This window comes from Nuphar pumila, chromosome 16 (genome assembly GCF_984573655.1).
Source record: "Nuphar pumila chromosome 16, dmNupPumi1.hap1.1, whole genome shotgun sequence".
Classification (NCBI taxonomy): domain Eukaryota; kingdom Viridiplantae; phylum Streptophyta; class Magnoliopsida; order Nymphaeales; family Nymphaeaceae; genus Nuphar; species Nuphar pumila.
The window spans coordinates 7,187,970-7,201,810 of record NC_143264.1 but is presented as its reverse complement, the minus strand read 5'-3'; the positions used below and the strand labels follow the sequence as shown (position 1 = coordinate 7,201,810).

Sequence of the window (13,841 nt, the reverse complement as noted above, 5' to 3'; positions counted from 1 at the left end):
AGCTAACTTCGCTAGATGTATGGCCAAAACATCGCATTTACAGAAAGGATTTTTTAACCTGTATTCTATAAAAAAAACTATACAAAATGAACAGAAAATTCAGTGGGAATTCTCTGTTGTTCCTCTCCCAACGCTTCCCTCACACTGTGAACTAAATCCAACCGTCCACTCTCCACGACAATTTTCTTGTTTTGATTGATTGAAAGGGGAATCTTGCTCCATGCACACCATTCCCTATCCTCCAATCCAATCTACTATACTCCGTGAAACATCCAGACCCAATAAGCCAGTCTTGATGATTGCAAATGGTGAAGCCAATATGCCATCAACACGTTCTATACCATATTATGCAGCACGAGTAACACAACAAATGCACTCGAACACACACACACAGAAATGCTAAACACGCTTCCTTTGTGCTTGGTATGATAATTTATGGAAGTAGATACAACAAATTTACACACACAGGGGCGCACACACACATACACATGGGTCCTATACGGGCAAAGCTAATCACTTCTTTGTACTAGATATGATAATTTACGCGAGTAGCTTAGAAAATTGGCTCACCAAGCATATTTCTAAGAGCCCAACAAGCTGACCACCGAGGTGGTATCCTATGTGGTAAGTGGGTTCCTGTGTCAATCTGAAGGCCCATGATCGAATCCTTCTGCCACATGGGGCGGCTGTTGTTCTGGTAGGGGGTCCCCAACAAGCTGTTATATGAGTGTAACAGAGTCAAGCCATGACCGCCACCTTTAGGATCAGAGACCTAGCCGTGCTAGCTCTGGCTGCTGTACTTTCTGTCTTGGCAACGTCCGTGGGCTTATCCCTTACCCCTAATTAAAGAGTCCCAACACTTTGGCTTGCATAGGAGATGACACCCAATGGGATTTGAAACTAGGCCAAACCCCTTTGAGAATCATTTAGATTAATTACCCACCTAATTAAAGAGGTATTTCTTTTAATAGAGAGCTTCGGGCGGAAGTCTATGTTTCCTCACCATTTGGTTTTTGTGGCGGTCATTGTTGGACTCAATCATGGGAGTTTGGTGTTGCTGTGTTAGATATTGATTTTAACATGAGGAATATTGATCACTCAATCTCCGAAGCAGGTTATATGCCCCCCCCCCCCAAGAAGACGGCCATTAGCTACATCTTGTGTTCGGGGGTCTCAATGAGCACCACGTATGTAAGCATGTGTGGCTTGTATCCCTATGTTTGTCAGCATCACTTAGCATTGGAGTCCGATGCGGTTGCAAAGACTTAAGTACCCTGAAAATGGTTATTTAAGACCCAGTCCCTGCACTGCAGGATTATCCGAGAAAGGAATCCCCCCTGGAGAAGGCCATGAACATCAACCCTCTCTCTCTCCCTTTTCTTTCTGCTTTTGTGCACATCCAGCAGACGATCCTACACTGCTCCATCAAGCACCGACTGACCTGCACACTGACTGTAGCATGGTTCAACTTGATGAGTTGTGGAGCCTGATTCAGAGTTTTTGCCCTTACAGGAGGGGGGTCCGGGGACTCCCCCGACGCGGGTCCTTGTAAAAAAAAAATTTGGGTCTTGTATAAATTTTTTCTTCTTTCCCTTTTGTAACTCTCGAAAAAGAGAAATAAAGTGTTTTGTTTAATCGTAGTGCTCATGTTTTCTTCGATTATTTCTTACTCGAGATTTTCATAACACCCTTTCTTACGATTTTTTTGCTTTTTTTTCGCTATGCAGTTTTCGTAAATCGCTACTCGATTTAGCGATTTGTCATTTTTTTCACTGCCCGATTTTCATAAATCACTACTCGATTTAGCGATTTGACATTTTTTTCACTACGTGATTTTCGTAAATCGCTACTCGATCTAGCGATTTACGAAAATTGCATAGCGATTTGCCATTTATTTATTTTTTGCTACGCGATTTTCATAAATCGCTACTCGATTTTACGATTTGCCATTTTTTTTTGTGCGATGCGATTTTCATAAATCACGATGCCGAACACCGCCTCCTTGGGCACGATCTTCGTCGCGATCAGGTTGTAGTCGCCAGCCATCCCGATGACAGTCTTGAGGTTCATAATGGGAAAGTCGGAGGTTGTACTCCGTTGTAGGTGTATTGGAGGAAGATTCCATTGTAGGTGTCCCTCGAAGGCGGAGGAGGAGCCATCGCAATCGGTTATCCGCTGGACGAGAGTAGCATTCTGACCACTGCTAGCAGAAAGAGGGTGACAATCTCCATCAGATCGTCGACTCTTTGCCTCCCTTGATTTCTTCTCTAGAGAGAGAGAGAGAGTTTTGTAGTGTTTTACGTAGAAGAAAAAAGAAGATGATGATGAAAATTTCAAACAGACATTTTTGATGACTCAGGTTTGTTTCGTCAGATCACCATCAGATCGTCGGCTCAGGTTACCATCAGATCGTCGACTCTTTGCCTCCCTTGATTTCTTCTCTAGAGAGAGAGAGAGAGAGAGAGAGAGAGAGAGAGAGAGAGAGTTTTAGAGTGTTTTACGGAGAAGAAAAAAGAAGATGATGATAAAAATTTCAAACAGACATTTTTGATGGCTCAGGTTTGTTTCGTCAGATCACCATCATATCGTCGGCTCAGGTTCGTTTCCCTGTTTAGACTTTGAAGAGTCAACATCATCCTCGACTTTCTGGACGAAGGACATGTTTATCTTTTTTTTTGAATTGTTTGTTTCTCCTTTTTTTTAATGAAAGACATTTTTGTTATTTTTTCAAGCCGTCGTTTTATGACAATAATAACAAGAAAGGGTACTTAAGTCTTTGCAACCGCACCAGATTCTATGTTAAGTGATGTCGACATACACGAGAATACGAGCCACATGTGCTTACATACGTGGCACTCATTCCACGAAATGTGGGATTAAGTGCATCATTGGTCGGAGACCATACACCACCCTCACCTCAATCTATGTCAAAAGGAGAAAGGGGAGTGCTATTATTTATCATTAAATTAATGAAAATTTGTTTAATTATGCATCCTTTGGAAAATATCGTGAAGAACACGTTTTGTTTTTTGCTTTTCTAATGGGTTAATAATACGTTATTTCAAAACCAGATGAAACCTTCTCTCTCCTTGTTCTCACAGAGTTTGTAGTTCTGTAGTCTGTATCCTTTTCTCCCCTCACCACTGCAAAGGCCTCGTCTTTGCTTCTCTGGTGCAGCGGCGATGGCACTCACAGAGGCTATCATCAACCGCTGTCGCTTGCACTCTCACTGTAAGAATCTCTCTTCTCCGTTGATCAAACTCTCTCATCGTTGCTCTTCTTCATTTGGCAACGTTTCTAGAACCAATTCCGAAGAAACCCATCTTATGGGCATCAACCATCGTCTCAGATCTCTCTGCAAACCCAATTTCCTGCTCGAAGAAGCCGTCTCCCTCTTCGATTCTGCGCTCTCTTCTGCATCAAAACCCTCGGTTGTTACTTGTAACATTCTTCTCGATGCGTTGATGAAGTCGAGTAAGTACGAAACCGCACTCTTGGTGCATAGAAACATGGCCAGAGCATCGATTTCGCCCGATTACGTGACTATGAACTCGATTCTTATCTGTTTCTGCAACACCCACAAGCCCGAATTCGCGTTCGGAGTAACTGGGTTGATTTTGAAACATGGGTATGAGTTTAAGGTTCATTCTTTGAATATTTTGATTAAATGCTTGTTCAAGGAGCGGCGGAACTCGAAGGCGATGGAGTTGTTTAGGGACATGGGGAGAGTGGGAATTTGCTGTGATGTTGTAACTTTTAATGTTGTGATGAATGGGTTGTGTAAATTGATGAAATTGGAGGAGGCGTTCGGGATGCTGATTGAAATGGGGAAGCATAACTGTTGTCCTAATGTTGCTACTTACACGATTATCATTGATGGTCTTTGTAAAAATGGTAGATTTGATGAAGCTTTGGGCTTGTTAGTGGAGATGTGTGAGAAAGGCCTTAATCCTGATGTTTTCGTGTATAGCTCGCTTATAAATGGTTTCTGTAACAGAGGAGATGTTAAGAAGGCTATGGAACTATTCGGCGAGATGCATGAGAAGATGATATCTCCTAATGTTGTGACTTATACGAGTTTGATTCATGGTTTTTGTAAGTTTGGCAACTGGAAGAATGCAATAGAAATGTATGATAATATGGTTAGACAGGATCTCAATCCTGATGTTGTTACATATACAGGACTTCTCAACGCGCTATGTAAAGATGGAAGGGTGGATAAAGCCATGGAGTTGGTTGATGAAATGTTGCAGAAAGGAGTGGAACCAAGTGTAGTGACATATAATGTTTTGATTAATGGACTCTGTAAGGAAGGTCAGATGTCTGATGCCATTAGGCTTCTTAATAGAATGATTGATAGAGGAAGAAATCCTGATGTGGTAACATACAACACATTGATGGTTGGACTTTGTGATGCACACAAAGTTGATGAAGCAAAGGAACTCTTTGACAAAGTTCTTCAAGCAAGTTCTGCTGATGGTTCATGTGTTAGACCAGATGCGGTGACGTATAATACACTGATCCACAGGTTATGCAAAGAAGGCCGGATCTACGAAGCAATGGAATTTTTTGCTAAGATGGTTGAGAGAGAGAACCTCCACAATGTTGTGACTTTTAACATGTTGATTGATGGGTTATACAAGATAGGCAATGCAGATGAGGCGATGAAGCTTCAACAAAACATGATTGACATGGGACTCAAGCCAAATGCTGTTACTTACAGTGTAACGATAGATGGTTTGTGCAAAAATGGAATGATTGGCACTGCAAAAAGACTTTTCTATGGAATGAGAGATCATGATCACAGTCCCACACTCTTTGATTATAACACATTGATGTCAGCTTTGTGCAAGGGACGTTGTTTCCAGGAAGCAGTGAGCTTATATCACAAAATGAACGAGGACGGCTGTGAGCCTGATATCGTATCTTTCAATACTCTATTAGATGGAGCACGCAGAGAAGGAGACCTTCAAGATGCAGAAGAGTTGCTTGGAGATATGATTGGAAAGGGTTTAGTTCCTGATAATGTTACTTATTCAATCTTAATAAACTGGTACTCCAAAGCTGGAAAATTGCATGAAGCCACTGCATTGTTTGAAAATATGCTTTCAAAGGGTTATAGTCCAGATGTGGTTATATATGATTCTCTGGTCAAGGGTTTCGGAGCACTGGGTGAAACAGAGAGAGTTATTGACCTGCTCCATCAAATGGCAGCAAATGATATCATTCTTGATGTCAAAATGATCACAACTATCTTGAACTATATTTGTAGAGATGACGAGCATTCTAACTTGAAGGACTTGCTTCCAATCTTTGCAAAGAGAAACACTAGTATTTCATGCAAGGATTTGCTAGCGAGACTTCAACATCCTGGCAAACAACATGATTTAGCAGTTTCTTGAATTGGATAATGGTGGTTTCAGATTAGAACTGTGACATTGATCCACCAAATAAAGTTACTGGATCCTAAAGCCTAGCTGCTTCATGGATTCCTTTGATTAGCAGGTAATTTTCTTTCAATTTTGATTTACTAAAGCTGCAGTCACCATCATTGATCTTGATAATATCTTGTCTAGGATTTTTTCTAGGTAGAACTTTAAAAATCAGTGTTTTTTGTCAGAAAACCCCAAGGAGTTTTTAAACAAACAATAGAAGAAACATTTTCACATTTTTTTCTCAAAATTATACAAAAACACATTATTTCAAATACATCACTGGATGGGTGACAATTAAAACAAGATGTAGTTGATGAACATCATGCATGTAAAGTTGTTTCTTACCAGTTACTTCATTTCTACAGTTTCCTTTTCGTTTTCTTTTTCTTTTCTTCACTCAGAAAATTAGTTTTTTTATTCAATATCTGGAAAAACACCATTAATATTTTGTTAAATACATCTGGCCAGGAAATTTCTCCTACCCTTGTATAAATCTGCAGTAGACACTGAATTCGGATGGGTGATCTGCACAATAGAAATCTTTGTAGACTTTGGTGTTGCAAACAGCGACTTGGTGCTGATGTACTGCACAATGAATTTATGTTTGCACTGACGAAAGAAACAATTCATAAAGCTTTATTTGAAATCTACTATCTTTATTTGGGAAGTCTACTATATAATTTTTGTTGTCTTTTCTTTCTTTCCTAGTATGCACACAGACCATGATTGATGGTATAATCCATATCTGATGCTGCCTTCGTTTGTCAACATTCATTTAACTACAGTGAATGTACTGTAGGTGAAAAGTGCTGCAAGAAATAGTATATGTCTGGAGTCTGGACAATGGAAAAGGTTTGGTGGGTCCCTGATCTTGGGTTGAATCATCGGGAGACTGATCTGGTAATTTTATTTTTTGATAATGGACTGGTCAGGCATTTGGTCTATGTTATTTTGCCAACACATAGTTCTGCATTTTATAGAAAATCACGAGATTATGTTTTTTGAGTTCCCAGGATTAGAGCTGGATGTGAAGAGGACGTTGGGAAATCTGTCTGGAACTGTATAAATAAGTTGGTTCTTTTGAGGAATATGATATCAATAATTTGCTGCCAAGTGTGTGACTGCTTATTAATTTGTTGGTTTATCTTTAGAATTAATAGGTTCATTCTATTTTATCCTATCCCATTTAGTGTATTTAATGAGGAAGAGAAGAGATACAAAAAGGACTGCTGAAACATAGTCGTGATATCCAAGAAGCTTGAGGGGTGATGGATGTCTTGTACCATGCCAACGGTGGTTGTTTGTAATTGTGCAACTTTATTAAATATTAGTGAATGCAGGGCGGCCTATGCCCTGCTGCTTGATTATCCAAACAGAAAGATATCCCATGGTTAAAATGCTACAGCTTGGCCATAGGTTTATCACATTTAACCATCTTTAGCGACTTATTTTTCTCAGTACTTACATCCAAGATTGTTTCTGCATAGTTAACCTAATCCAACCATTGTCATCATAAGGACGTTGACTGTCTATGTGGTGCACAAATAACCTTATGTTGAGAAATGATATGTGAGAAAGTACATATGATCAATCATACCATGATATTCTTACCATGTCTTATCATCTTGTGACTTTTTTGGAAGAATAGTTCATTAGCGTGGAGGATCTCAATGTTCCATCCAACTCTTCGTGGAATTTCCTGTTGTTTCCTGAATATCTTTGAGATATCAGAAGATACCTGAAACCATTATCTTAATATGTTCAATCTGTTGCTCATGTATTTTCTTGAAGAAATTCTTGTATGAAATAACTAAACATGTTATGGTATTTTTCTATTTTTTTGCACATTTTTTAATTTTCTGCAAGGACTGTTAGCCAATACATGGACAATAACACAAACTCTGCATGCGCATGTGCATGTGTGTGTCTATATGTGTCATTTTCAAATCTTGAATTGATTTTCAGACCTTCTCTTAGTTGCTTTTGGGTAGTTGATGCTTGTTGGACTAAATTTGCAGATGTTATATGAAGAATTATGACCACTCCCTTGGTGTTATATGCAAGTTGTGGAGGGACCCAAATCAAATCTGGTATATGAAGAATTATGATCTTTTCTTTTCTTCTTTGGTGCTGCTCAATTTCATTGATCTCTAATGGAAAAAACTTCGTGGCAAGAAAAACCTATCCGCTGAGCTAAATAGAACTGTCAGAAGTCAACAAGTTAGTTCAGATTCATTGCGCAACCTGATATGTTTTGCAGCCAATGTTGGTGATATGAGCCTTATTATTGAATTTTACTCTCAAGGATGTGTGTGCTCTTATTCCGGGAGAATTCTGGTCGCATGATAGAGTTTGAGCTTTCTCGTGACCTGAGGTGGTAAGAACTGGAGCTCACATCCCAGGGATACCTCAAAGCATGATAGTCACTCTGATTCTTTGCTGGAAGGTATGTCATTCATTTCTCATGGAACAGAAGGAAAGTATTACTCATATTTTGAGTTGCATAACTCCTGTATGGTATCTCATAGTTCATTTTACAGAACCTCTTCACGATGGCTGCATTTGTCCTCTTTTAGGACAGCCAACTATTATATTAATTATATTATCATGCACATGCCCTTTTCCTTTCTTTGTTTCTATATGAAATTCATAACATTATTATTCTAAAAGAAATTGTCATGCAAAAGAAAAAAACAGATTCTTTCTGTGTCCTTTCTGTAGCACGTGCTCTCTTTTTTTTCTTTTAGTATGAATGCATTAATGCAATGTTAGATCTTCTATTATGGAGAACTGGAAATATTGAGATTTCTTCATAAATGTCATGGCTACTAATATCTGCTACAAGGGTGTTACTGGGTTGGACCTGACCCAGCCCGACGTCCGAAACCGATTATACCTGTCCTGACCTGATTTTAGTGGACCCATGGGTTCGGGTTGGGTTCAAAATATAAATCCCTAATGAAAACTGGCTGGGTCTTGGGTATTGCAAATGAAGACCCGAACCCGTTTGGACCCGACCCTATTTTTATACTTGACCCAAATGATTCTCCATATTGTAAAACCGAACTGACCCGATTATGTACCCAAACTCATTTTATTCGTCAATTGACCCCAACCTGAACCCGAACCTGCTTTGTACATGAACCGACCAAAACCATTTTTATATGTGAACTGACTTGAACCAAACTCAAAATTATGATACATTTTGAATATGATATATCATTGTTGTCTTTTTGTTTCAACTTCAAATAATTGGTTGCAAATATTCTTTTTATATTTAGTTTTTTTATTATAATTTAGATTAATTAATAAACTTCATATAATCTTCTTAACAAATAGTTGATTTCATTAGTTAACATATTTTCTTTATTGGTGGGCAATTAGGTTTAGAACATCATATCAATAACCGAGCTGAAACTCGAACCAGTTAGAACTCAAGCTGATCATACCCATACCTGAACCCAACCTTACCTGAATCAAAATGGGTCTATTAAAGAGCTTATCCAATTATACTCGACCTAATACATACCGGAATCCGTTAACCCATATGGGTTCACAATTTCTAGCCGTACTCAATCCCGAATTAGATTGGGTCGGGTTTGACTCTTTTAGACCCGATTTGTAGTCGGGTCTGAACCAACCTAGTTACGCCTCTCTCTCTCTCTCTCTCTCTCTCTCTCTCTCTCTCTCTCTCTCTCTCTCTATATATATATATATATATATATATATATATATATATATAAAGATGGATTCTCTGGCACACACTTGCAAGGACCTCAACCATCCCTTCATGTAAAACCTCTAGTTTTCCACTCTTGCTCAATGGCCACTGCCAACGTCTTCTCTTGTTTTTCTAACTTGTGATGCCTCCTTCAAGTTGGAGCTCTTTAAGCCAACGCCTGTATTCATGTATACATAAAATATATGGAAAACTCTAGCAAAAACTCATAAGTATCTAAAATTCTTTGCATGAGGGCCTGACAAATACGATGTGAATCTCCACATATAATTAAAATTAGCAAGGAGATTCACAATATATTTGTGCGGACCTCCTCACGTTGGCACAAATATGTTGTAAACATATGAACATTGTGAAAATCACTGCAGAGATTCATAATATATTTGCATGGACCTCTTTACATTCGCACGGATACATTGCGAACCTCTGAATATGGTTAAAATCATTGAAGAGATTTGCAATATATTTGTGAGAACCTTCTCATATTCACACAAATATGTTGAAAACCTCTAAATATGGTTAAAATCACGAAGAAGATTCATAATATAGGACTTTCTCACGTTTGAACAAATATGTTGCGAACCTCCAATTATGGTTAAAATCACCAAATAGATTTACAACATATTTGTATGAACCTCATACTATGGTTAAAATTATCGAGGAGATTCACAATATTTTTGTGAGAACTTCTTTATGTTTGCATAAATATTTTGGGAACCTCCAAATATAGTTAAAATCAAACTAAGATTTGCAACATACAAACTAAGAAGATTCACAACATATTTGTGAGAACTTTCTCATGTTTGCATAAATATTTTGCAAACCTCTAAATATAGTTAAAATCAAACTAAGAAGATTCACAACATATTTGTATAAACCTCCTCACATTTATGCAAATATGTTTTAAGCCTTCAACATGGTTAAAATCATCGAGGAGATTGACAACATATTTGCATAGACATTTTCATGTTTGCACATATATGTTGTGAACCTTCGAATATAGTTAAAATCATCAAAAAGATTCAGAATAGTTATAAAAAATACAAGTATTTATATGGGTATTAAATCATACAACTATAAGATGTCAAGATATTTTTTGCGAATGTCAAAAGGTCCATGTAAATATCATGCAAATATCCTTTGATTTTAATATTTCAGAAGTTCATAAGATATTTGTGCAAATATATCTAGGTGGTGCAAATATCATGGAAAACTCTTTTTTTATTCTAATCTTTTGTAGGTTCGCAAGATATTTGTACGAACGTGTGAAGTTCTGCATAAATATGTTGATAATAATTTTAACTATATTAAGATGTTTACAACATATTTGTACAAATGTGAGGTCTTTACAAATATATTGCAAATCTCTTTAGTGATTTTAACTATATTTGGAGGCTCACAACATGTTTGTGCAAATATCAGGAGGTTCACGAAAATATGTTGTGAATTTTCTCGGTAAGTTTAACTATATTGGGAGGTTTGCAATATATTTGTGCAAATGATCCTAAAAAGTTGAGAATCAATGATTTTGGACATTAGGACTTTGGCATATTTGTAGGTTTTTACTATAACACACCATTTTTACAAGACAATACAGTAATTTTTTGTACGTTGTACACATATGTACACACGGGGTGTTGATTGTTAAAGCACTTAGGTTATACACATGTTTCTTTTTGTATTGTTTTCATGTACTTAATCTTTATTATATCCACTTCTAGACTAGTTTGTGTTAGTGCTCAGGACCTAATAACTAGATGAACAAGCACTTGCACCCTCTCTAATCAAATGGGTTCCACTCATCCCTTATGTCATCCCTATCTTCGTACCCCTCTTTAAGATTTTCATTGATGCAAGTCCTTTTGACAAAGGGGGCTCCGTCTGTTTGGTCGGACAAATTTGTGCAAGTCGTCATGTGATGGAACATTGCAAGTTCCAACCCCATTGGTATGGGTGGTTGTATAGCTGTCAGTAGGGTTTGTCTACTTTAAATGAGGGGGGCCTTAATCCCCCAACTTGAACATAAAAAGGGTTGTTTTGATCAAATCAGAGTCCATATGTCATCTACATCATTCATTTAGTGAAGCTCGACATTTAAATAACCAAAATCATGAAATATTTTTTCACGATTCAAAACTCAATTGCCTACAAATCACAAATTGTTTTTATTAAAGAAAAACATATTTTTGGCAAGAAAATACGATTCAAGGGTTGATTCTTGTTAAAGTTTGATCAAAACAACTTGCATCATAAGATTTAAGAGGGATATGAAGATGGGGGATGGCATAGGGGATGACTGAAACCATACTCCTCTCTAATGGCTAGTGTTTAGGGGTGCACAATGAGTCGAGCTATCCCGAGCTCGGTTTAAGCTTGTCCGTGAAGATAAACGAGCCAAGCTTGAACATAAGACCAGGCTCGACTTAGATAAATGAGCCAAGATTAATCCAGTTGTTGAACTTGATTAAGCTCAAAAAACTCGTTTATGCTTGATCATGTAGTATGTAGTGTGTATATATTTGTTTATCATGTGATATTAAAAGTATTTTCACCTTAACGGGCATGACGATAGCCTTTACCCAAAGGTGATAGGATCACATCCTGCGACTGCCTAAATTTGTTTTAATTTTAACAATCCAGTTGTGTAAATCATGCCACTGACAAGTTGTAATGCTTTGAACAATCCGACTGTTAAATCTATTTTTATATAATTTCTGTTTTTAAAATTAGAAAGGTACAACCCTAACCTATCTAGTGATAAGGATTTGTACCTCCCTCTTTAGAGGTGGCGGGTTCAAATGCCGGTCCTTGAAAAATGTAATACAATATATTTTTTTGGAATGCAGTCAAGCTCTGCTCAAGCTCGAAGCTGAGCCAAGCTTGAACAGTCCTTCAAGCTCGAGCCGAGTTCGAGCAATGATATTTCTAGCCGAGCCGAGCTTGAACATGTGCAAACCCTAATAGTGCTTGTATTTCTTACAAATAAGGGTTTAACCCCATCGTGTAAATATGATTTTTAATGGAATTTTGTGCATTGGAAGGATTAATAAAATATTGTTTCAAATATCTGGTTCTTAATTCTTCGTGCGTTTGTTCGTGATTGAAGACACTCTTTTTCTTCTCAAGTGATCGTATTGCTTGTGACCTTCAAGTGTTCATGATATTGAAGCATTGTTTGAGGGATCTTCATCCTTTCCACTTCCTTTTTTTATTATCTTCTCTCATCATGATGGAAAAAAAAGAGGCTGTTTGAATCAAGATTGATGAGACCAACTATCCTATATGAGCAATGCTCATTAAAATATTCTTAGTCGAATATGGCACCTTGTGGTCATATCCATGTTGGAACGACAACTCATTCTCACCAAAAAAGTCAGTGGCATCGAGGAAACATTCAAAGATGGAGGCAGAGAAAGCATTGGCCGATTATTGGAAGGCCATGAAAGTATGGAAAGTTGGACATGCCTAGGTTCATTATTAGTTTATTAGTAGCATGAATGAGTGTGTCAATATTTTACGCTTGGAAAAAGAGTCCATAAAATATGAACATTTCTCAAGGAAATGTATACTCAAAAGATGTTACATGCAAGTGAGAGAAATTACATACCACATCCATTCTTACAAACAAAGAGACAAGTTCATTAAAGGGTATTATGGTGTCTTAAAAAAGGTTATGAGATGAACAACTAGACTTTAGCCAATTTGGGATACTCTAAATGATTTACAACAAAGAAAGAAAGAAATTAATAATGAACAATTCTTTCAATTTATGAAAAGATTGAGAGCCATGTTTGAGCATATGCAAGTTGTTATCATTCATCGGTATGAGATTCTACCTCTTCATGAGGTTTGGGCAGAGGTGTGCACCATGGTGGAGCCTAAGAACTCAAAAGAAAGAGTTTTGGTAGTCCCTAGGATTGGTTCCAATTTTGGGACCTATAAACTTCTACTATGTGGGAAGTAACATTTTGGTGGAGATAAAAAGAAAAACCTTATTTGCCATCTTTATAATGAGTTTAGATATATCAAACCTTATTACTCAAAGTTAAAGAAGAAATATAAGAAAAAATGTGGCTTCTGTTGGCTATTTCCAAAAAGTAAATAAGGGTGGATCGATGATGGCTCCAAACAAATTGAGTCCTTATCCATATCTCAATTGGTGGAGACACTTTAATTACACTTAAAGTGCTCATTACCTTGATAGGAGGTGTGGTCTCTACATCAATCTCTTTATCTGTTCGCATCTTAGCATGTATTTTTGGTTTTAAATTTAGAGCATCCTTTTATATAATCTCAAATATGGATCTTCTCACCTATTATTGTACCAATTCATATGATTCTTTTGTTTTTAAAACCGATAAAACTTTGCTCAATGTAAAAATTATAAGAAACATTGAAAATTAAAAAATTCTTTTGCTCTAAAAGTTTGACATCTACCAAAATTTAAATCTTCTTTTGATTTCTTAAAGTTCTGATCAAAGGTGTAATATTTTTTTCTCATCAAGGGGTGGTTGGGAGAAGAATCATCAGTCAAAGAAGCTGATTGGAATATGTGATAGAGAATAGAGCCTCTCCTACATGAATTTTTTGAAGTTATTTAAAAACTTTTGTAATATCACTAAAAATAATGATAGTAATTCACGACACAAAAGATTGATTATCCTAAT

The 13,841-nt window shown here is 37.2% G+C and overlaps 1 protein-coding gene across 1 annotated transcript; it reads left to right on the top strand.

Annotated features, from left to right (window-relative positions):
* The first annotated feature begins 3,182 nt into the window (after positions 1-3,182).
* Positions 3,183-5,402, top strand: LOC149812815 (uncharacterized). The gene has a single exon (XM_089992300.1). The coding sequence runs from the start codon at positions 3,183-3,185 to the stop codon at positions 5,400-5,402; it is 2,220 nt and encodes a 739-aa protein (XP_089848426.1).
* Positions 5,403-13,841: the final 8,439 nt, after the last annotated feature.